The sequence below is a fragment of the Narcine bancroftii genome, chromosome 5 (genome assembly GCF_036971445.1).
Source record: "Narcine bancroftii isolate sNarBan1 chromosome 5, sNarBan1.hap1, whole genome shotgun sequence".
Taxonomy (NCBI): domain Eukaryota; kingdom Metazoa; phylum Chordata; class Chondrichthyes; order Torpediniformes; family Narcinidae; genus Narcine; species Narcine bancroftii.
The window spans coordinates 192,741,236-192,766,577 of NC_091473.1; the positions used below are offsets into that span (position 1 = coordinate 192,741,236).

Genomic DNA, 25,342 nt, shown 5'->3' on the forward strand with positions numbered 1-25,342 from the left:
TTGTCCTCCATCTGCCAGACCCTTGCCCTCTCACTTAACCTATTGATATCCCTCTGCAGACTCTCCATATTCTCTGCACAGTTTGCTTTTCCACTCAGTTTAGTGCCTTCTGCAAACTTAGATACACAACTCTTCCAGATTGTTAATGAAATCATGAAAGAGTTTACTGAAGATTTACCATAAATATTCGTGTATAATGCGACACCCCCCCCATTTTTGAGGGGAAAAAGGGGGAAAAATTTTACCCCTGTGTATAATAAGGACCGCCCCCCTTCCCTCACTGCCTGAGTTAGACTCGCGCCTCTCCGCTCGCCTGCCCGCCCGGCCTCCTGAGTCGCGATTGCATTTCTCCGCTCGCCCGCTTGCCTGCCCACCCGGCCTCCTGAGTCATGCTCGTGTATCTCTGCTCACCCGCCCTGCCTGCAGCCTGAGTCACGCTGCCGACTACTGCTCGCCTACAGAAATTTAAAAAAAAAATTTTACTCTCGTGTATAATGCGACCCCCCCCCCCCCTATTTTTGAGGGGAAAAAGGGGGGAATTTTTTTTCACATTATACTTGAATATCCACGGTACTAGGGGTGTTGTTAAGGCTTGAGGAACAGAAGGGAAAGATTAAAGGTTGGGTGGCATAATTAGTGTAGTGGTTAGCTCAATGCTATTACTATGCCAGAGACTGGGGTTCGAATCCCGTGCTATCTCTGAGGAGCTTGTGCGCTCGGCTCCGTGTCCGCGTGGGTTTCCTCTGGGTGCTCTGGTTTTCTCCCACCACTATTGACGTGCGAGGGTGGCAAGTCAATTGGGTGTATTTGGGTGGCATGGGCTTGTGGCCGGAAAGGCCTGTCATCGTGCTCTACGCCTGAATTAAAATTTTAAATGTAAACATTTGAATTTGAGGTTAAGACTTTATTCCTTGGAGTGTAGAGGAATGAGCGGAGACTTGATGGAGAACTACAAAATTATAATGGGGTATGGATAGGGTAAATGCAAGAAGACTTTTTCCACTGAGGATAAATGAGATACACAGTGGTATCACTAGGGTTGGTGTCACCCAGTGTGATAATGCATGGTGTCACCCCTCCCCCTCCCATGGACCTCCTCCCATACCAGACCAGACAGAATCCTTAATAAAGTTTCTTTTGTACTAATGTTACCCGTAAATTGTAATTCCCATAGGTCACCTAATGTAACAGCGATAGTAGCGAGATAAACATCGGGCAAAATTAAAATTGCGCCTTTAAATTACAATATCATTCAACTTCATTCTTTAAAAAGTTATTGATCTTGGTTCACAAATACTAATCTCCATGATACTGTAGCAAAAACACCAAAAACTTTGACAAAAGCAGCAACAAAAACAACAGCGCTTTCCGGTGCAGACGAAAGCCCGGGATTCAAAGCATTGCTATCATTGGGTAATAATGATGGCTCTGACCGGAGCCCATTGGAAGGATCAAAAAGTTTTAGTCTTGTAGGTCTTTGGCTTGGCTTCGCGTACGAAGATTTATGGAGGGGGTATAACCTGTCAAAGTACAATCTGACGAAACAGCGTTCATTGGTCCTCGGTGCAAAACACACAGACACACAACCAGACATAACACAAACAAACAGACAAGCCATACACATGCAAGACAAGTATTCATGTGTAAAAATAAATATTGTTTTGTTGGGTGCACATCCACACAGCGAACCGGCCCCGCTTGTATCGCCATGTGGCAGGGCAGCCATGGGGAAATGGCTATAGACAGTCATTTTGGTGTCACCCCCTCTGATCGTGCCACCCAGTGTGGTCCACGCTCCCCTCGTGACAGAGCATACCAGGATCTGATGGACACACTTGCAGTACATGCTTTGGCCATTAGATAAAGCTTCCTGTCAACCAATGACTGTCTCAGTCTCCCAGTTAAACATCACACAAGGCTATTCACCCCAGGTGTCAGAGCTTTCCCATCCGGTCCCATCTCATTTCTCTCTGTTTTCTCCTTCAGCCCCTATATACCTCCTTTTTTCCAGTGTGGAAGAGCAGAGGGATCTTGGGCTCCAAATCATAGATAGTGTAGAAGAACAGAAGGATCTTGGGCTCCATATCCATTGATATTAGTGTGGAAGAACAGAGGGATCTTGGGGTCCAAATCCATAGATCGTAGTGTGGAAGAACAGAGGGATCTTGGGGTCCAAATCCATAGATCGTAGTGTGAAAGAACAGAGGGATCTTGGGGTCCAAATCCATAGATCGTAGTGTGGAAGAACAGAGGGATCTTGGGGGTCCAAATCTCTACATCTCTCAAGGTTGCCCTACAGGTTGATAGGACATTTAAGAAAGCTAAAGGAATGCTGGGCTTTGTTAATAGGAGTAAATCATGAAAATCTGTGGACACAAGGGAGGAGTCACGTGATGGAGTAGTGGCCGGACGGTGAACTCCAGCCCTCTCCAGAAAAGTCGGGAAAAACAAGAGAAAATACAAAGGCACAGAAATACAAGTTAAAGAAAAGTGAATATAAAGGTGGAAAGAAGATGGAGACAAAAGGAGAAAAATCAAAATCAACGGAAAGAAGAGAGGAAGAGAAGACAACGGAGGAAAAAGGTGAAGGCCTTACCTGTCCGAAGAGGCCCGCTGTGGAGAGAAGACCCCACTACCTCAGGTCGGTAGAAAGAGAACTACAACAATGGCTCACAGAGCCGGGTAAAAGTGCGCAACCGCGCATGCGCGACTCCTCGCGCGTGCGCGATGCGCATGAAAAAAAACGCGCCGACGGGAGGGGGGACCAGCTGGGGGGTCGATCTCCACAGCCGGCGGCGACAGCTGCAGAACACCTGCAGCAAGAAGAGACCACAGAAGACAATGGAAACAAGAAAGAAGAGGAGGAAAGGGCAGCAAAGAAACAACAGATGGTCAACCTAGAGGAAGAAGAAGAGGAAGAGGAAGAGTACAGGGAAATAGAAGAAGAAAAGAAAGGCAAGGTAAAGGAGGTACTTGCTCTTGTTAGAGGATACATGGAGTCATTTAAAGAATGGCAAACACAGGAATTCAATGATTTAAGAAGAAGAATAAACAACACAGAAAAGAAAATAAATAAAATGGATATGACCTTAACAGAAATGGGGAAAAAAATGGACAAGATGGAAGAACGGGCAATAGCGGCAGAAATGGAAGTAGAAGACTTAAAAAAGAAATTGGAGGAATCTAATAAAAAAACTAAAGAGACACAAGAATTACTAGCCCAAAAAATAGATATAATGGAAAATTATAACAGAAGAAATAACATAAAGATAGTGGGCCTTAAGGAAGATGTAGAAGGCAAGAATATGAGGGAGTTTATAAAAGAATGGATCCCTAAGGCCCTAGGATGTCCAGAACTACAGCAAGAAATGGAAATAGAAAGGGCACATAGAGCATTGGCCCCTAAACCACAACCACAACAAAAACCAAGATCTATTGTAGTAAAATTCCTAAGATATACTACAAGAGAAAAGGTACTGGAGAAGACAATGGAAAAAGTAAGAGAGGGCAACAAACCACTGGAGTATAAAGGGCAAAAAATCTTCATTTATCCAGATATAAGCTTTGAACTCCTAAAGAAGAGAAAAGAGTTCAATGCAGCAAAAGCGATTTTATGGAAGAAAGGATATAAATTTACACTGAAGCATCCTGCGGTATTGAAAATATTTATTCCAGGACAACAAAACAGACTATTCTCGGATCCAGAAGAAGCACGAAAATTTGCAGAACAATTACAAAAATAGACTGAGGGATGAAGACGGGTAATGAGAGCAAAAATTATCACGATTGATATGTATGTGGGTAAAGACAAAAATAGACTGAGGGATGAAGACGGGTAAGGAGGGTAAAAATGACCACGATTGATATGTATGCGGGTAAAGAGGTATAAGAGTGAATAGAGACAATGGGCATATGTGAAAGTATCTGTAATTAGAGGAAAACATAGAGAGTATAGACAAGAATTAATAAGGGAAGGTAATGGAATAGAGAGAATAAGGAGGGAACTAAAAGAGTGACCTTTGTGACATATAAAAAACGAAATCTTTTCTGGGGGGGGCTGGGTGGGGGGAAAAGAGCGGTCACTGCAAAATCAGTTGACGCTTGCGAGTGGATTCGCAAATCCAAATGGAGAGGGGAGATGTGGTTGTCCGACAAGGGATAAAGGGCAACTCAGGAGGGGAAGGGGAGATTGGGAATAAAGAAGATAGAAATAGGAGAATAAGGAAAATGTTGGATGTTGTAGGAATGTTGTCTGGTAAAGAGTTGAAAATAAGAAAACAGAAATGGAAAAGGAGGAAAGGTAATGATGGAAAAACGGAAAGAGAAGATAAACAAAATATAAAATGGCTACGCTGAACTATATGACTCTAAATATTAATGGAATACATAACCAAATTAAAAGGAAGAAACTACTAAATTTACTGAAAAAGGAAAAAATAGATATAGCATTTGTCCAAGAAACACATTTAACTGAATTGGAGCACAAGAAATTAAAGAGAGATTGGGTAGGACATGTAACAGCAGCATCGTATAATTCAAAAGCAAGAGGAGTGGCTATATTAATTAGCAAAAATGTGCCATTTAAAATAGAAGAGGAAATAATAGATCCAGCAAGGAGATATGTTATGATAAAATGTCAGATATATTCAGAGCTTTGGAATCTACTTAATATATATTCACCTAACGAAGAAGATCAAAAGTTTATGCAAGATATCTTTTTGAAGGTAGCTAATACGCAAGGGAACATACTAATAGGAGGGGATTTCAATCTGAATTTGGATCCAAATATGGATAAAATGGGGAAAAAAATTAACAGGAAGAACAAAGTAACCAAATTTATAATTAAATCAATGCAAGAAATGAAACTTGTGGACATATGGAGGAAACAAAACCCAAAAGAAAAGGAATACTCATACTACTCGACTAGACATAAAACATACTCAAGGATAGACCTATTCCTGTTATCAGCCCACATACAAGGGAGAGTTAGGAAAACGGAATATAAAGCTAGACTATTATCGGACCACTCACCCCTGTTATTGGCAATAGAGCTAGAAGACATCCCTCCAAGAATGTATAGATGGAGATTAAACCCCATGCTACTTAAAAGACAGGATTTTAGAGAATTTATTGAAAAACAATTAAAAATGTACTTTGAAGTAAATACGGAATCAGTGGAAGATAAGTTTATACTATGGGACGCAATGAAAGCATTCATTAGAGGGCAAATAATAAGTTATGCAACCAAGATGAAGAAGGACTATAATCAGGAAACAGAGCAGTTGGAAAGGGAAATAATAAACATAGAAAAAAAATTAGCAATAAAGGAAGATACAACCAAAAGAAGAGAATTGGCGGATAAAAAAATAAAATATGAAACATTACAAACATATAAGGTGGAGAAGAATGTAATGAAGACAAAACAGAAATATTATGAACTAGGGGAAAAAACACACAAAATCCTAGCATGGCAGCTTAAGACAGAGCAAACTAAGAAAATGGTATTGGCAACAAGGAAAAAAGACAAACAAATTACATATAATCCAAAAGAAATTAAGGAAAACTTCAGAGAATTCTATGAACAATTATACCGAACCGAAAACGAAGGGAAAGAAGGGAAAATAGATGAATTTTTGACTAAAATTGAACTACCAAAACTACAAATAGAGGAACAAAATAAATTAACAGAACCATTTGGAACAGTAGAAATACAAGAGATAATAAAAAATTTACCAAATAATAAGACACCAGGAGAGGATGGACTCCCAATAGAATTCTACAAAACATTTAAAGACCTAATAATACCGCCCCTCCTGGATGTAATCAACCAGATTGATGAGACACAAAACTTACCAGATTCATGTAAAACAGCAATAATTACAGTGATACTAAAACAAGGGAAAGATCCACTCTCACCAGCGTCATATAGACCAATATCTCTGCTAAACACAGATTATAAGATAATAGCTAAACTATTAGCGAACAGATTAGCAGAACAGGTACCGAAAATGGTAAATTTAGACCAAACTGGATTTATCAAAAAAAGACGCACAACAGACAATATTTGTAAATTTATTAACTTAATTCATGCAGTAGAAGGAAATAAAGCACCGGCAGTAGCAGTTGCTTTAGACGCAGAGAAGGCCTTCGACAGAGTAGAATGGAATTACTTGTTCAAAGTATTGCAAAAATTCAGTTTACCGGAGAAGTATATTAATTGGATTAAAGCATTATATAAGGGACCGTTAGCGAAAGTGACAGTAAATGGACATGTATCAAAGCAATTTAACTTAAGCAGGTCAACGCGGCAGGGATGCCCACTATCACCATTATTGTTTGCGCTAGCTATAGAACCACTAGCAGAATCGATAAGAAGAGATAATAATATAAAAGGAATAAAAATAAAAGACAGGGAATATAAAATCAGTCTGTTTGCGGATGATGTGATAGTGTACTTAACAGAACCAGAACTATCAATAAAAGAACTATATAAGAAATTGAAGGAATATGGAGAAGTGTCGGGATACAAGATAAACGTAAATAAAAGTGAAGCAATGCCTATGAATAACGCGGATTTCTCAAAATTTAAGGAGGAATCCCCATTCAGATGGCAAACGCAGGCAATAAGATACCTAGGTGTGCAAATAAACAAAAATCTAGGCCAATTATATAAACTCAATTACAATCCACTAATGAAAAAATTACAGGACGATTTAGAGCATTGGAAAGAGCTACCACTAACACTGATAGGAAGGATAAACTGTATTAAAATGAACATTTTTCCAAGGATACTATACTTATTTCAGGCATTGCCAATACAACTGACAGAAAAATTCTTCAAAGAGTTAAAGAAAATAATAAGGAGATTTTTATGGAGAGGGGGGAAACCGAGGATAGCACTAGACAAATTAACAGAATGGTATAAACAAGGAGGCTTACAATTGCCAAACTTCAAAAATTATTATAGAGCCGCACAATTAAGGTACCTATCAGATTTTTATCAAACAAGGGAAAAACCAGACTGGACGAGACTAGAATTAGATAAAATAGGGGAAAAGATACCTGAACACATATTATATAAATGGGACGAAAAATTGGTACAACATAGAACTTCTCCAGTATTACACCATCTCCTCAATATATGGAAGAAGATTCATGTAGAAAGAAATAAAATAAATTACCAAATACCAAAACTAATATTGACGCAAAATAAGCTACTCCCTTTTACAATAGACAACCTTGCCTTTAGAAAATGGGAAAAAAAAGGGATTAAAAGAATAGAAAATTGTTTTTCAGGAAGTAGATTCTTATCCTTTGAACAAATGAGAGATAAGTACAATATAACGGGAGATACAGCGCTGGCATATTACCAACTGAGATCCTACTTGAAAGATAAATTAGGAAGCAACTTGAGTTTACCAGAGGGAAGTAACCTTGAATATGTGATTACAGATACAATGTTAATCAAAAGATTTATAAAAAATATGTATATTAAACTGCAAGAAAAGGAAAATGAGGAAACAAATGGTAAAACTAAACAAAAATGGGAACAAGATTTAAATATAAAGATAAAAAAGGAAACATGGGAGAAGTTATGCTCTGGAACGATGAGAAATACAATAAATACGAGGCTGCGTATGATACAATATAATTGGTTACACAGACTATACATTACACCGCAAAAGTTAAATAAATGGGACCCAACAGTATCTGATAGATGTTTTCGATGTAAAAAAGAAAGGGGAACAACAATTCATGCAATCTGGACATGTGAGAGAGTAGAAAAATTTTGGGATGATCTCAATCAGATATTAAATAAAATAACAGAAAACAATATACCAAAGAATCCAGAGATCTTTCTCCTAAGTAACATAAAAAATAAAGAATTTGGAATTGACTTGGAGGATGCACAAAAAAGATTTGTTAAGATAGCCCTAGCTGTAGCAAAAAAATGTATTATGTCAACCTGGAAATTGGAAGATAATTTAAAAATACAACAATGGTATATAGAAATGAATAAATGTATTCCATTAGAAAAAATAACATATAGTTTAAGAAATAATATTGAAATATTCGAACAAGTATGGGAGCCTTACATTAAATACAATAGCGAAAACCTACCGGGAACAAACATTACCTAAGTTGATGGAAGGAGAAGAAAAGAAAAGAATGGACTCAGTAGAATTTCTGGTGTATTTTTGTTGAATGACAACATTGTCTAACTGAATTAATGCAACCTAGATTGTATAACTAAAATGGATGAGAGGGGGGGGGGATGGGGGGGTGGCTTGGGAGGAGGGAGGGGGGAGGGAGAAAAAGTCACTGTAAATGTGTGGAAAAGAAAAAGTGTATATCATGGCTATTGTGATTTATGGTGTGAAAAATAAAAAATTAAAAAAAAAAAATAAAAAAAAAATCTGTGGACACAATGGTTGAAGTAAAAACACAAAATGCTGGAGAAACATAGCTGTTCAAACAGTGACCTTTATGTAGCAAAGTATATTGTTCTGTATGTTTACCTTTGCTATATAACTGAGAAGCTGAGTTTCTCCAGCATTGTGTTTTTTACCTCCAGGAAAAACAAGGACTGGTTTGACGAAAACAGCCAGGAAATCCAGGAGCTGCTGGCAAAGAAGCGAGCTGCCCACCAGGCTCACCTTACAAAGCCGTCCTGTCCAGAGAAGAAACAAGCCTTCCGTCGCGCATGCAGCCATCTTCAGCGCAAACTCCGGGAGATCCAAAATGAGTGGTGGACTAGCCTCGCCAAACGAACACAGCTCAGCGCGGACATTGGCGACTTCAGGGGTTTCTACGAGGCTCTAAAGGCTGTGTACGGCCCCTCACCCCAAGTCCAAAGCCCGCTGCGCAGCTCAGACGGCAAAGTCCTCCTCAGCGACAAGATCTCCATCCTCAACCGATGGTCAGAACACTTCCAATCTCTTTTCAGTACCAACCGCTCAGTCCAAGATTCCGCCCTGCTCCAGCTCCCTCAACAGCCCCTAAGGCTAGAGCTGGATGAGGTTCCCACCCTGGATGAGACATATAAGGCAATCGAACAACTGAAAAGTGGCAAAGCAGCAGGTATGGATGGAATCCCCCCAGAAGTCTGGAAGGCTGGCGGCAAAACTCTGCATGCCAAACTGCATGAGTTTTTCAAGCTTTGTTGGGACCAAGGTAAACTGCCTCAGGATCTTCGTGATGCCACCATCATCACCCTGTACAAAAACAAAGGCGAGAAATCAGACTGCTCAAACTACAGGGGAATCACGTTGCTCTCCATTGCAGGCAAAATCTTCGCTAGGATTCTACTAAATAGAATAATACCTAGTGTCGCTGAGAATATTCTCCCAGAATCACAGTGCGGCTTTCGCGCAAACAGAGGAACCACTGACGTGGTCTTTGCCCTCAGACAGCTCCAAGAAAAGTGCAGAGAACAAAACAAAGGACTCTACATCACCTTTGTTGACCTCACCAAAGCCTTCGACACCGTGAGCAGGAAAGGGCTTTGGCAAATACTAGAGCGCATCGGATGTCCCCCAAAGTTCCTCAACATGATTATCCAACTGCACGAAAACCAACAAGGTCGGGTCAGATACAGCAATGAGCTCTCTGAACCCTTCTCCATTAACAATGGCGTGAAGCAAGGCTGTGTTCTCGCACCAACCCTCTTTTCAATCTTCTTCAGCATGATGCTGAACCAAGCCATGAAAGACCCCAACAATGAAGACGCTGTTTACATCCGGTACCGCACGGATGGCAGTCTCTTCAATCTGAGGCGCCTGCAAGCTCACACCAAGACACAAGAGAAACTTGTCCGTGAACTACTCTTTGCAGATGATGCCGCTTTAGTTGCCCATTCAGAGCCAGCTCTTCAGCGCTTGACGTCCTGCTTTGCGGAAACTGCCAAAATGTTTGGCCTGGAAGTCAGCCTGAAGAAAACGGAGGTCCTCCATCAGCCAGCTCCCCACCATGACTACCAGCCCCCCCACATCTCCATCGGGCACACAAAACTCAAAACGGTCAACCAGTTTACCTATCTCGGCTGCACCATTTCATCAGATGCAAGGATCGACAATGAGATAGACAACAGACTCGCCAAGGCAAATAGCGCCTTTGGAAGACTACACAAAAGAGTCTGGAAAAACAACCAACTGAAAAACCTCACAAAGATAAGCGTATACAGAGCCGTTGTCATACCCACACTCCTGTTCGGCTCCGAATCATGGGTCCTCTACCGGCACCACCTACGGCTCCTAGAACGCTTCCACCAGCGTTGTCTCCGCTCCATCCTCAACATCCATTGGAGCGCTCACACCCCTAACGTCGAGGTACTCGAGATGGCAGAGGTCGACAGCATCGAGTCCACGCTGCTGAAGATCCAGCTGCGCTGGATGGGTCACGTCTCCAGAATGGAGGACCATCGCCTTCCCAAGATCGTATTATATGGCGAGCTCTCCACTGGCCACCGTGACAGAGGTGCACCAAAGAAAAGGTACAAGGACTGCCTAAAGAAATCTCTTGGTGCCTGCCACATTGACCACCGCCAGTGGGCTGATAACGCCTCAAACCGTGCATCTTGGCGCCTCACAGTTTGGCGGGCAGCAGCCTCCTTTGAAGAAGACCGCAGAGCCCACCTCACTGACAAAAGGCAAAGGAGGAAAAACCCAACACCCAACCCCAACCAACCAATTTTCCCTTGCAACCGCTGCAATCGTGTCTGCCTGTCCCGCATCGGACTGGTCAGCCACAAACGAGCCTGCAGCTGACGTGGACTTTTTTACCCCCTCCATAAATCTTCGTCCGCGAAGCCAAGCCAAAGAAGAATAACTGAGCAGCTGAGTTTCTCCAGCATTGTGTTCTTTACTTCATTAATGGGGGATTGACTTCACGAGTGATGACAAGGTGTTGCAGCTGTTTAAATCTCTGGTGAGACCACACTGAGAATATTGTGTTCATTCCTGGTAACCTCATTACAGGAAGGACATGGAGAGGGTGCACAGCAGATTTACCAGGGTGTTGCCCTGGATTGGAAAATATGAGGCAAGGTTAGCAGAGCTGGGACTTTTCCCTTTGGATAATAGAAGGATGAGACTTAATAGAGGTTTACAAGATTCTGAGAGGCATAGGTAAGGTGGAGAGTCAGCGCCTTTTTACCAGGGCGGGAATAGGAAGCAGCAGAGGGTGTCCATACAAAATGAAGGGAGGAAAGTTTAGGGGAGATGTCAGGGGTAAGGTTATTTTTACACAGAGTGTTGTGGGTGCCTGGAATGCATTGCCAGGGGTGGTGGTGGATGCTGAAACATTAGGGACATTTAAGAAACTCTCAGACAGGCACATGGATGGAAGAAAAATAGAGGGTTACGAGGTAGGAAGGGTTTTTTTTTGTTGTTGGAATATATATGTTGGCACAACTTTGAGGGCCGAATAGCCTGTACTGTGCTGTAGTCATCTATGTTCTTAGATATTAGTGTGGAAGAACAGAGGGAACCCGGAGGGGTTCAGTTAGTGGGATAGGATAGAGAGGCTGGGTCTTTATTCCCTGGAGCAGAGGAGCCTGGGGGGGTGGGGGGGGTGGGTGACAGGAAACAAAGAGTGGGAAAGTGTTCTTCCAAAGTGTCTTTCCTGTAGTCAGGTGAGCAGAACTGCAAGTGCGGTCTCACCATCTCCCTGTACAGATGCCGTGCCCCATGGGCCTGTCTCCCTCCCGTGGGTCTGTGCCCCACTCTTGGGTTGTGACGTTCTGTGATTCCGGTTTTCCTGTCTTGTTTCCAAGTGGAAGTTCCACTCCTGTGAAGTCCGTCGTGTGTGGTTCCATCACTGTGCCTGGATCCAGTACATCAATCGCTTCCACGAATACTTCAGCTGGGAGGTCCCAGAATATTGGTACCTCGCAGGGGTGATACGTCACCATGGAAATGGGACCAGGTAGGTTTGAGACAACCCCTCCTAACCTTGTGCCCTGTAGGAACAGATGAGGTGAGTGACTGTTCACTCCCACTCCTCCTCATGCAAGACGTTTATTGTCATCTGATTGCACAAGTACTGTTATGAGCCCAGAGGACCCCAAAACTCAGCAGCACAGATATTCACCACGACAAATGATTCCTTCCACAAAAGTTGCTTTCAATGATCTTTAAACATGAAAACAGGATCAAACTTTAACTTATCACTATTAACTTAACTAACCTAACAACCCCCTTCTCATTCTAAATGTGTGAGTTTAGAAATTTCTTTGATTCACAGTCCAATCTCACCTCATTCCTCCAAGTTTACTGGTTGCAGGCAATTCTTATACTGTGCACAGAATTTAGCATTTATAAAGTTCACCAGGCTTTGTGCTTGAAAGATAAATGGTTACCGCTCAGGAAGGTTCTTGTCAGTTTTCAGAGAGAGATTTGTTGTTCGCTGGACACCCACAACTGATTCCTTATAACCAGCCACCTCAGTGTCTTGCAGAAGAAACTTGCCCCATCAGGGTTCTCCAGATGATAACCTCTTTCTTTCTGGTCACCACAGAGTTCCTTGTTGTTTCTGTTATTTCAAGTGAAACATTAGGCAGCCAGCCCTCTCTTCTTGCATGAACCACAAGGGCTTTGACTAGACTGAACTAAGCACTCACAACCTGTCTTGCAAATAGGGTTTTCCACAAGCTTGCCAGCTTGTCCTGTTCCAGTCCCAGCTGCTGCTGCTGCTGACTGTAGCAGTGCAGAACTGATCCCTTTCAGTCTGTTTTTCTCTCTCTGCTTGCAGAACCACATGACCCTCCTAGAACAGCAAGTTCCACTCCAGACAGCCTGCGGCTTCAACGAGTTCTTTCATCTGTTGCCTTTTTGTAAACAACAATCCATTAGTGAAGTCTCTTGGGCAATCTCCAAAGCTCTTACAAAGGCTGTCAGCCTCGACATGTCTAGCATGGGTAGAGTTCCAGTATTTTAAATACAATCTGTTTTAAAGTGTTTGTATGTGATTTACACTAAAAACCTGCCCAATTTATATCCCCAAAACATATCTATAACCTGTCAAAGTACAACCTGACGAAACAGCGTTCATTGGTCCTCGGTGCAAAACACACAGACACACAACCAGACATAACACAAACAAACAGACAAGCCATACACATGCAAGACAAGTATTCATGTGTAAAAATAAATATTGTTTTGTTGGGTGCACATCCACACAGCGAACCGGCCCCGCTTGTATCGCCATGTGGCGGGGCAGCCATGGGGAAATGGCGTAGTCAGAGGTTTCTCTCTGACTCCAGCCTCCCTTCCAGCGCTCGCCCTGGGCAGCGATTATGACGTCACAATGTACCAGGTGACTAAGCTCCTGCTGCCCTTATAGGGTCGCGCTGAATATGAATAAAAACAGTTGTTAATGACCCTCAACATGGTGACTGTGTTTCTTCCACTGCTCACACCGTCATAGTGGTGACCCCGACGAGCCCAGACGTTTTTCTGGACTCAAAACACCATGGATTCAGCAGAGGTTAACGCTGTCTCCATCAAGCTCCCTTCCTTTTGGACCCACTGACCGAGAACATGGTTCGGGCAGGCGGAAGCCCAATTTCAACTCCGCAACATCTCCTCAGATCTCCCGATGTTCTATCATGTCGTGAGCGCTCTGGACCAAGATACGGCAGTGAGGGTGGACAACATCATCCACCACCCCTTGGCTACGGGCAAGTAGACCACCCTCAAAGACCTGCTGCTTGGAACTTTCAGGCTAACTTCCCAGCAACGGGCTTCCAAGCCCCTTCACCTAGATGGGTTTGGGGATTGTAGTCCGTCGGTGCTGATGGATGAAATGCTGGGCCTGGTGTAAGACCACAAGCCTTGTTTTCTTTTCCGCCAGATATTCCTGGAACAGGTGCTGGAGGATATCCAGCTGCTCCTCACAGATGAAGACTTCTCAAACCCGAGGAGAGCAGCAGCCTGTGCAGATGCCCTCTGGCGCGCGAAGAGTGAGAACGAGGCAGCCCTCAACCAGGTGGCATGGCCAGGATCCAGCCGACCGCAAGCCACTCCCAAGACCAAGCCAGAGGAGGGCGAGTCGACCTGGTGTTTCTACCACCAGCACTGGGGAACGCAAGTCCGTAAGTGCCGCCAGCCCTGCAGGTTTCAGGAAAACGACCAGGCTAGCTGCCGTTGATGGCTGCGACGGCTGGCCACACAAACAGCCTCCTTCATGTGACTGACAGGTTCACTGGCCACCGATTCCTGGTGGACACGGGCTGAGCTCAGCATCCTTCCCCCCACAGCATTAGAGACTCGTACTCGATCTCGAGGTCCAACCCTGCGGGTGACCAACAGCTCCACCATTAGGACCTACGGCACTCGCAGGGCACAGATCCAGATCTGGAAGGAGAGGTTCCACTGGAGGTTCATCGTACCCTCCGTGGGCACTGCACTGTTAGGGGCCGACTTCTTCAGAGCTCACGGTCTACTGGTTGACATGAATGGCAAAAGGCTGGTCAACACCTGAACGTTCCACTCCACCCGTCTGGACAAAGCAGAAGCCTGCAGGCCTGAAATTGCCACTATAGCTGCCACCAGGGATGAGTTCAATGAGATCCTCCACGAATTCCCCGCCACCTTAGAACCACAGTTCAACGCTGCCCTGCCCCAGCATGAGGTTTTCCACCACATTGCCACACAAGGACCCCCGATGCATGCTAAACCCAGATGGCTGCCGCCCGAGAAGCTCCAACAGGCAAAGGAAGAGTTCACCAGGCTCCAGGAACTAGGAATTGTCCAGCGCTCGACAGCGCTTGGGCATCGCTGCTTCATATGGTCCCGAAACCGTCTGGGGGCTGGAGACCGTGTGAAGGGACTACCATCAGTTGAACGACGCAACCACCCTTGACTGGTACCCGGTGCCCCACATACAGGACTTCTCCACCAACCTCCACGGTGCATGGGAGTCTTCTCTAAAGTGGACCCCTCGTGCAGGAATACCATCAGATTCCAGTGCATCCAGAGGACATGGGTAAGATGGCCATTATCACCCCATTCGGTCTCTTCGAATTCCTGCGTATGCCCTTCGGTCTAAAGAATGCGGCCCAAACGTTCCAGTGTCTCATGGACGCGGTTGTAAAATATCTGGACTTTGTGTTCATTTACCTGGACGATATTCTCATTGCCAGTCGCAAATGCGACGAACACGAAGCCCACCTCCGCACATTCTTTGCCCGACTGGTGGACAAACTCCACCACACCACAGCATACCACCCACAGTCCAACGGGTTGGTGGAGAGGTTCCACAACTACCTAAAGGCATCACATGACCAGGTTCTACCCTGGGTCCTCCTCGGGATTAGGACAGCACCCAAGGAGGACCTGCAGGCTTCAGCAGTGGAGATAGTCTATGGCACACCACTTTCCCTGTCGGGTGAGTTTTTCGGCCCAGACCCTGACATCACGGCCACTGACAAAAACCTGCTGGCGGACCTAGGCAGGCGACTGGCCTCCCTAGCTCCCCCACCAACTGCATGCCACGGCACCCAGCCATTTCAGCTCCCCAAAGAGCTCAACTCGGCCCAGTTCATTTTCATGTGGAGGGGACCACAAGCTGCATCGTTACAGTGACCATACAAGGGGCCATACAAAGTCTTGCACTAGTCTGGTGGAACCTTCACCCTGGATGTTGGGGGGAGAGAGGAACTTTTTATGGTGGACTTATTACAGCTGGTGCAGGCGGCTGCGCCCAAGCGCCGGGGCCAGCTGCCAAAGCGACAGGACGCGTAGCCAGTTCTGGGGGGTGGGGGTGGTTGTGTGGCGGCGCACATCCTCATGGCGAACCGGCCCTGCTTGTATCGCCACGTGGCGGGGCAGCGATTATGACATCACAATGTACCAGGTGACTGAGCTCCTGCTGCCCTTATAGGAGCGTGTTGAATTTGGATTAAAAACAGTCGTTAACGACCCTCAACGTGGTGGCTGTGTTTCTCCCACTGCTCACACCTCCACAAGTTCATGATTATGAGAGTCTCGGACAGTTAGTGCGAGCAGTTCCTTTGTTCTCACTGCCTGTGGGAAGAAGCTGTTCCTCAGCCTGGTGGTGCTGGCTCTGATACCCCTGCATCTCTTCCCCAATGGGGGCAGCTGGAAGATGCTGTGTGCAGGGTGGAAGGGGGTCCTCGATGATTTTGCACGCCCTCTTCAGACAATGGTCTCAGTAGATCACATCAAAGGAGGGGAGGGAAACTTCAATGATTCTCTTTGCTGTTCTTATGGTCCTGTGGATTGACCTCCGATCCATTTCTCTGCAGCAATCGTACCCACACCGGGATGCAGCCGGCCAGGACAGTCTGGATAGAGCTCCTGTAGAAGGTTGACATAATGGGGCTGAAGGGCTCTTACTGTGTTGAACATAAAGCTTGATTTTGTTTAATTAGTCATGATTAATTTTGTTCATATATATGATCATAATACATTAATTAGGATTTAGGGCAGGTCCACCATCACTCAATGCGTCATGGTCACCAGTAGAAGGTAGAACAGTCCTAACCCCGGGGATGGCTCCTTGCAAGTGTCCCAGTTAGGAGTGGTCAAGCATGAAAAGTCCAACCCCCATTCCTATCCCGGGACACCGAACGGCCAATTTAGTGGGATGCAAATGTGTACGGGGCTAGACACAGTGCTGGCTGGGGGAGGAGTCCAGACCAACAAAAGGTGTTTTTAAAATTAAAAAAAATTAAGCCCATAACAGGCCATTTCGGCCCACGAGTCCGCGACACCCATTTACACCCAATTAACCTACAACCCCCAGTACGTTTTGAATGGTGGGAGCCTCTGGGGAAAACCCACACAAACATGAGGAGAATGTACAAACTCCTTACTGGGATTCAAACCCTGGTCCTGATCGCTGATGGCATAAAGGCGTTGTGCTGATTGCTACACCAACCATGCTGCCCTGTTAATTAGATATGATAAGAGGTGAGAATTGACACTGGGAGACACTAGGAAACCCTTGCTGTCACACCGGACAAAGTGGGGGGTGCTCACCGAAGACTGGAGATGCCAGAATCCTGAACTTTACAAATTTCACGGTAAGGTGCATGAGCAAGAATCTGAATCTCAACATGGAGAAGACAAAGGAGATGATCATGGACTTCAGGAGGACCAGGAGTGACCACCCTCCACTACACATCAACAACTCTGTAGTGGAGAGCACCAAGTTCCTTGGAGTTCGCTTAACTAGTGACCTATCATGGAAACTCACTTGTCGCGAAGGCCCAACAGCGACTGCACGTCCTGAGAAGACTGAAATGGGCAAGTCTATCGGCCACCATCATGTCAACCTTCAGCAGGAGCTCTATCCAGAGCGTCCTGGCCGGCTGCATTGTAGTGTGGGTACGGTGGCTGCAGAGAAATGGATCAGAGGTCAATGCACAGGATCATAAGAATGGCAGAGAGGATCACTTGGGTCTGTCCTCCCCCCCCACCCCCATTGACGTGATCTACCGGGATCATTGTCTGAAGAGGGTGCGCAAAATCACTGAGGACCCCTTCCACCCCGTGGACAGCATCTTCCAGCTGCTCCCGTCGGGGGAAGAGATCCAAGAGGATCAGAGCCAGCACCACCAGGCTGGGGAACAGTTTCTTCCCACGGGCAATGAGAATGCTGAACGACCAAAGGAACTGCTCGCACTCACCATCCGAGACTCTCATATCCGCGAAACAACATTTATTTATTTATTTGTACCTATGAATACTTGTCCTGCTTGTGTATTGTTTGTCTGTGTGTGTGTTATGTCCGGCTGTGTGTCTGCATGTTTTGCACCTGTCACTGTGGATATAACTGGGGTACCCGAAAATGGTGAAGATGCTGTGCAGTGTGTTTATGACTGTGGAGGCAGTTATGTCCGGGCACGGAATAGCAAACGGGAAGCGGGAGTACTCATCGACCACTGTGAGAATATAGGTGTTATGGTTTGTTGAAGGTAGGAGCCCCTTGAAGTCCACACTGAGACTTTGGAAGGACCGGGTGGCTTTTATGACATGGGTCTTCTCAGGCCAGAAGAAGTTGGGCTTGTACTCAGTGCATACTAGGCAGGCTCGGGTCATGGAGCAGATCTCCTCAACCGTCTAGGGCAGGTTGCGGGCCTAGTGAACCCCGGATGACAGAGCTCTTCATGGGGTCTCTGCAGCCTGTCCAGTTGTACCCTGGCTCATGTCTCACAGGAAAGGGCGTTGGGTGGGTCGTTGAGTTTGCTAGGCCGGTACAGAATGTCATAAAGGTAGAGAGCTCAATTCTCCACCTGGCAATTTTGTAGTTTTTGATCTTACCCCGCTGGTTGTTGCTAAACATGAATGACACTGCGCATTGGTCGATCAGCAGTGTAAAGCGTCTGCCAGTGAGGTAGTGTCTCCAACAATGTACAGCTTCCACAATGGCCTGGGCCTCCTTCTCGACAGGAGTGTTGGCTTTCTGGGCCCTGGGGGGTCCTGGAAAAAAAGGCGACAGGCCTGCCGGCCAGGTTTAAAGTGTCTGCCAGTGCAAAGTCAGAAGCATTGCTCTCTACCTGGAAAGGTATCGAATCAACTACGACATGCAGGGTGGCTGTGGCGATGTCTGACTTGATGCGGTCGAAGGCCGCTCTGGCTTTTACTGACAAGGGGAAGGAGGTGGACTTAATGAGTGGCCGTGCCTTGTCAGCGCACTGTGGGACCCATTGGGCATAATAAGAAAAAACCTCCAGGGACTTGCACTGGGTTCAATGATGCCTTCGTCCAGTAGTCTGTGCACCTTGCTTTTAATGACAACATATTGGTTGTTCACTAAATGGTTTCCATGGCCCTAGCTAAGGGATGGCTTTGATTCAATGTCACAGATGCAGCAAATGATGCAGGGAGCAGAGCTGCCTGTGTTGGTGTAACACATTGCTGGGAGGGGCGTCTGTTGGAGCCTCGCACCGCTGGAGCAGGGGCGGAGCGTCATGGTGCCTCGGCCTGTTATGCGTTTCACTTGCGCGGTGATGTCATCAGAGTGGGCGGTCCATCGAGGTCTGCCGACGCAGAGACCTGGTTGGAGGGGGCCGAAGTGGAGACCTGTGGTGCCAGTAAGTCAGCGGCAAGCGAGGGGGCCGAAGTGGAGAGCCGTGGTGCTGGTAAGTCAGCAGTGAGCGGCGGTAACGGCAGAACGCATGGTGCAGGCAGTCCATCAGGGCCTGCCGGCGCAGAGGTCGCATTGGGGATAGCCAGCATAGAAGCAGGTGGTGGCGGCGTGCGTGGAGTGGGCAATCCGTTGGGGTGCAGCATCATGGCGGGAGGGCGGAGTGCTGAGCGGTGCTTGCATCGTGACGTCAAGCGTTGCCGTGAGACCGGTTCCTCACTCTCATTGGACGGTACTTCCGAGGTCAAGCAGTTTGGATCTGGGGAAGGCAATTGAGCCTCGCACGAGGCACTGTGCTTGGCAGCGACCATTTTGGACCGGCAGACTTTTGCTAAATGGCCGTTCTTTTTGCACTTCTGACACTGGGCTTTCCTTGCAGGGCACAGGGATCTACTGTGTTTCTCCATTCCACAGAAGTAACACTTCGGGGCTGTGTTGGGTAGTGTGGCGGTGGTGAGGCCTTTGATGGGGCATGGGGAGCCCAATAAAAAGCAGGCATTCTACTCACATCGTAATGGTGGGCCCAGCCCTGTGTGTAGGCATCCATGCTTAGGGCTGCAGCCTCCATTGTTTCTGCAATCTGTACAGTCTCCATGAAGCTGTCTCCCCCGTGCCCCAACAGTCATTGCCTCACTTCATTAGACCAAATCTCAGCCACGTTAGCATCCCATATGAGGTCATCAGTGATTCCGGCCGCAGTTTTATCGGTGCATGCACATGCTCTGCCCAATAACCATAGTGCCTGTAGGTCGGCTCTGTAGGACTCACCCTGCTGCTGTCTCCTAGTTGCCGGCATGTGTCTGGCAGATACCTCATTCACAGGTCGTTCATAGAGTCCTTTTAGCACATTCATGGCTGCTGTATAGGAGGTCGTGTCCTGGATGTTTTCATAGATCCTTGTAGACACCATCGGCATCAGAACCAACAGTTTATCAGTGTCTTCCTCCACGACGGGGTCTGAGCGCTGTAGATATGCCTCAAAACACCTCACCCAGTGCCTGAAATAACTCTGAGCAGTAGTTGACTGTGGCTCGATGCTGAGGCATTCTGGTCGCAGCATTTGCTCCATCTGTTGAAGTTTTTTTGGTAATAAAATTGTAGAGCGTCGAATGACTCAAAAGACTTGTAGACTCAAACCAAGGCTTTTATTACCGAAAGACTGGAGCATAGTACATCGAGGTTGACCAGTTCAGACTGACCTGGATCTGGTTAGATGCAGCACCTTATGACCTGGCCAGTAGGTGTGGCTATGGCTCTCAGCCAATCATTAGCACTATATGCAAATATATACAGAAGTGATAGGATCCCATACTAGCACACCCTTTTACATCCCCAAAATAATTGGGTGCTTTGTACCTCAACTTTAGTCTGGTAATTAACCAGTGGGAATCACACGAACCCTTACAACAACATCAGCACATCCTTTCTTCAACGAGGAGCCCAAAACTACCCACAATACTCCAAGTGACATCTCACCAATGCCTTATAAAGCCTCAACATCACATCCCTGCTCTTGTCCTCTATTCCTCTTGAAGTGAACGCCGGCCTTGCATTTGCCATCTTCACCTCCACCTCAACCTGAAAGTTTACCGATGGGGAGTCATGTGATGGAGTAGTGGTTGGGTAAAACCAGCCCTCTCCAGAAAAGAAGAAAAAAAGTCAAGAAAAGACAAAGTTCAATAAATATAAAATATAAGAAATAAAAGATAAAGTTGCAGAGAAGAGAAAGAAGATGGCACCCAAGAAGGAAAAAGTAAAAACAATGGGGAAAAAAAGAAGGCCTTACCTGCATGAAGGAACAGGGAGCCATTGTGGTGAAGAGCGCCCGATCTCCGAGGTTGGTGTCAGCCCTGCGGAGTCGTGACCACCCGACCGGTGGTCTACAAAAATACGCAACTAAGGTAAAGGAAAATATCGACGGGAGGGGGGGCTCAGCCGAGGAGCAGGCAACCACAGCGCGACCAGCTGAGGGACGCCCGACACCAGGGCTCTCATCTGGAAGATGAGGAAAGCGGAAGGAGAAGGAGTGAAGTACCAGGCGAGAAAGAAAGTCGACGGGGTGGAAGGCAAGAGCAGCAGCAGCAGGAGGCTCAACAGATGAGCAGCTCAGAAGGAGACGACCAACAGCAACAGGCCAAGCAAGAAGAGGCCCAACAAAGTGAGACAAGCAACCCATCAGAAAAATCAGAAGAGACACAGATACAAAGAAGAGAAGAAGAAGACACAAACACAGATACAGACACAGAAGAAGAGGAAGAAGAAGACCAAGATCTTCACAGAGAGATAGAAGGTAAAACAGATGGACAGAATATAGATAAAGCTTTTTATGAAGAACAAATGAGAGCATTAAAAGAATGGTTGTCATTAGAATTTAATGCAATTAAAAGAAAAATGAAAAGAACAGAAGATAAAATGCAAAGGTTAGAACTGGTCATGACAGAAATAGGGAAAAGAGTAGAGAATGTGGAAGAGCAGGAAACGGCTGTAGAAATGGAAGTAAATGACAAGAGGAAAATTGGAAGAAAGTGATAAAAAAAATTAAAGAGACACAAGAGTTGTTATCTCAGAAAATTGATATGTTGGAAAATTATAGTTGGCGAAACAACTTAAAAATAGTGGGTCTGAAGGAGGGTGAAGAAGGCCCAGACGTGAAGGAATTTATAAAAGGATGGATCCCGAAGGACCTGGGAACGACAGAAATGCAGGAAGGAATGGAAATAGAAAGGGCTCACGGATCACTAGCTCCGAAACCACAGACACATCAAAAACCAAGATCCATCTTAGTAACAATTTTGAGATATACGACAAGAGAAAATATACTGGAGCGGGCAAGGAATAAAATTAGAGAAGACAATAAACCATTAGAATACAAAGGTCAAAAATATTTTTTTACCCAGACATAAGTTTTGAACTCTTAAAGAAGAGGAAGGAGTTTAATACAGCAAAATTGATCCTATGGAAAAAAGGTTATAAATTCATATTAAGACATTCAGCTGTGCTTAAAATATTTATCCACGGGAAGCAAAACAGACTGTTCTCGGATCCAGAGGAAGCACAAGAATTTGCAGAAAACTTGCAGGACAGAAGGAGAGATGAAGAGATGTAACAAGAATGAAGAACACCGATAAAATATATATAAAGATGTAAAAACAATGTATATGTAAAGAACTAAAGAGGGGAAAGAGAAGGGAAGGAAAGAAATAAGGGGGAAAAAAGGGAGAACTTTGTTATATGTTTAAAAAAAAGTGTTTTCTGGGGGGGTTGGGGGGGAGAGAATAACCATCACTGTGAAATTAGTTGACGTTTGCAAGCAGGATCACAATCCAAATGGAAAGGGGAGTTGTGGTTGCCCGGCAAGAGATAAGGGGCAACTCAGAGAGGGGGTGATATTGGGGTTAAGGTAATATTGGATGTGGGAGTAGTTGGAGTATTTTATGTTTTAAATGTCATACATTGAGTTTAAAAAGGGAAAACTGAGAGATGAAAATGGGGAAAAGGGGGATGGTGGTGGTACGGAAGCAGAAATGAGGTGTAAACAGGATATGAGATGGCCATGTTGAACTATATGACTATAAACATTAATGGAATACATAACCAAATTAAAAGTAAGAGGCTATTAAATTTACTGAAAAAAGAAAAAATGGATATAGCATTTGTGCAGGAAACGCATCTAACTGAAGTGGAACATAACAAATTAAAGAGAGACTGGGTAGAGGCAGCATCATATAATTTAAAAGCTAGAGGTGTAGCTATATTAATTAATAAAAATGTACCAATCAAAATAGAGGAGGAATAATAGATCCGGCAGGGAGGTATGTAATGATAAAGTGTCAGATATACTCAGAATTCTGGAATTTGCTCAATATATATGCACCTAATGAGGAGGATCAAAAGTTTATGCAAGATATTTTTTTTAAGATTGTAGACACACAAGGAAATATTTTGATTGGGGATTTTAACCTTAATTTGGACCCAATGTTGGATAAAACTGGACAAAAGACAAGGAAAAAGAATAAAGTAGCCAAATTTATGGTTAAATCAATGCAGGAAATGAAACTTATGGATATATGGAGGAGCCAGCACCCAAGGGAGAAGGAATACTCATATTATTCGAGTAGGCATAAAACATACTCAAGGATTAATATGTTTTTGTTGTCGGCTCATATTCAAGGGAGAGTTAGAAAAACTGAATATAAAGCGAGAGTACTATCTGATCATTCACCCCTGTTATAGCAATAGAACTGGAGGACATCCCACCAAGAACATATAGATGGGGGTTAAACTCCATGCTACTTAAAAGGCAGAAATTTAGAGAGTTTATTGAATGCCAAATTAAAACATATTTTGAAATAAATACAGAATCAGTGAAAGACAAATTTATATTATGGGACTCAATGAAAGCCTTCATTAGAGGGCAGATAATAAGTTATGTAACTAAGATGAAAAAGGATTACAATCGGGAAATAGAGCAGTTGGAAAGGGAAATAGTAAGTACAGAAAAGGAACTAGTGAAAAGGGATGACATAATGAAAAGGAGAGAATTGGTGGACAAACAAAAAATACGAAACATTACAAAAGTACAAGGTGGAGAAGAACGTAATGAAAATAAAGCAAAAGTATTATGAACTGGGAGAAAAAAACACATAAAATATTAGCCTGGCAACTTAAAACAGAACAAGCTAAAAGAACTGTATTGGCATCAAGGAAAAAGGACAAACAAATTACATATAACCCAAAAGAAATTAATGAGAATTTTATGAACAATTATACCAAACTGAGAATGAGGGGAAAGATGATAAAATAGAAGAGTTTTTAGCTAAAATTGAACTACCGAAATTGCAAGAAGAGGAACAAAATAAACTGATAAAACCATTTGAAATAGAGGAAATACAAGATATATTTAAAAAGTTGCCGAACGATAAAACACCTGGAGAGGATGGATTCCCAATAGAATTCTATAAAACATTTAAAGAGTTATTGATTCCTCCTCTCCTGGAAGTGATGAACCATATAGAAGAAACAAAAAACTTCTCAGCAATAATTACAGTAATACCAAAGATGGGGATCCATTAACACCAGCATCATGTAGACTGAATTCAGATTATTAGATAATAGCAAAATTATTAGCATACAGATTGGCCAATTGTGTACCAAAAATAGTAAAACAAGATCAAACTGAATATATTAAGAAAAGACAAACAGCAGATAATGTCTGTAAACTTATCAATCTAATTCATGCAGTTCAAGGAAACAAGAAGCCAACAGTGGCTGTTGCTTTAGACGCAAAAAAAGCCTTTGACAGAGTAGAATGGAATTATTTATTTAAAGTATTACAGAAGTTCAATCTACCAGAAAAATATATTAATTGGATTAAAGCATCATATAATGAACCATTGGCGAAGGTAACAGTAAATGGATATGTATCAAACCAATTTAAATTAAGTAGGTCAACTAGACAGGGATGTCCATTATCCCCCTCACTGTTCATTTTAGCAATAGAACCATTGGCAGAACTGATAAGAACAGAAAATAAAATAAAAGGGATAAAAGTAAAGGAGAAGGAGTATAAAATTAGTTTATATGCAGGTGACATCATAGTATACTTAACAGAACCAGAAATATCAATAAAAGAATTACACAAGAAATTGAAGGAGTATGGAAAAATATCGGGGTACAAGATCAACGCAAATAAAAGTGAAGTGATGCCAATGAGTAACACAGACTATACAGAATTTAAAAAAGAATCACCATTTAAATGGCAAACACAAGCAATCCGATACCTAGGTATTAGGTTAGATAATAACTTAAGCCACCTGTACAAACTAAATTATCAGCCACTAATAAAGAAATTGCAGGAAGACTTAGAACATTCAAAAAAGAATTACCGCTAATGTTGATAGGGAGGGTAAATTGCATTAAAATGAATATCTTCTCAAGGATACAATACTTATTTCAAACGTTGCCAATTCCCTTGACGGAGAAACTCTTTAATGAACTAAAGAGAATAATAAGGAAATTCTTGTGGAAAGAGGGGAAACCAAGGATAGCGTTAGATAAATTAGCAGAGAGGTATAATCAAGGTGGTTTGCAGTTACCAATCTTTAAAAATTATTATAGAGCAGCACAATTAAGGTATTTATCAGATTTTTACCAGACAAGGGAAAAACCAGACTGGACTAAGATAGAACTAGATAAAATAGGGGAGAAGGTACCGGAACATATACTTTAT

General features: G+C 44.1%; 1 protein-coding gene across 5 annotated transcripts in view; it reads left to right on the forward strand.

The window, feature by feature from the left end:
- LOC138764484 (uncharacterized) overlaps window positions 1-25,342 on the forward strand; it is an 89,780-nt gene that overhangs the window by 2,025 nt on the left and 62,413 nt on the right. For 4 of the 5 annotated variants that reach the window (XM_069940469.1, XM_069940466.1, XM_069940470.1 and 1 more), the window contains exon 2: window positions 11,774-11,925. In XM_069940469.1, coding sequence (XP_069796570.1) covers window positions 11,774-11,925 — 152 coding nt within the window. Of the gene's footprint in view, window positions 1-11,773; window positions 11,926-12,750; window positions 15,895-25,342 lie in introns of those variants that run through there. The other variant, XM_069940467.1, reaches the window with a different exon arrangement.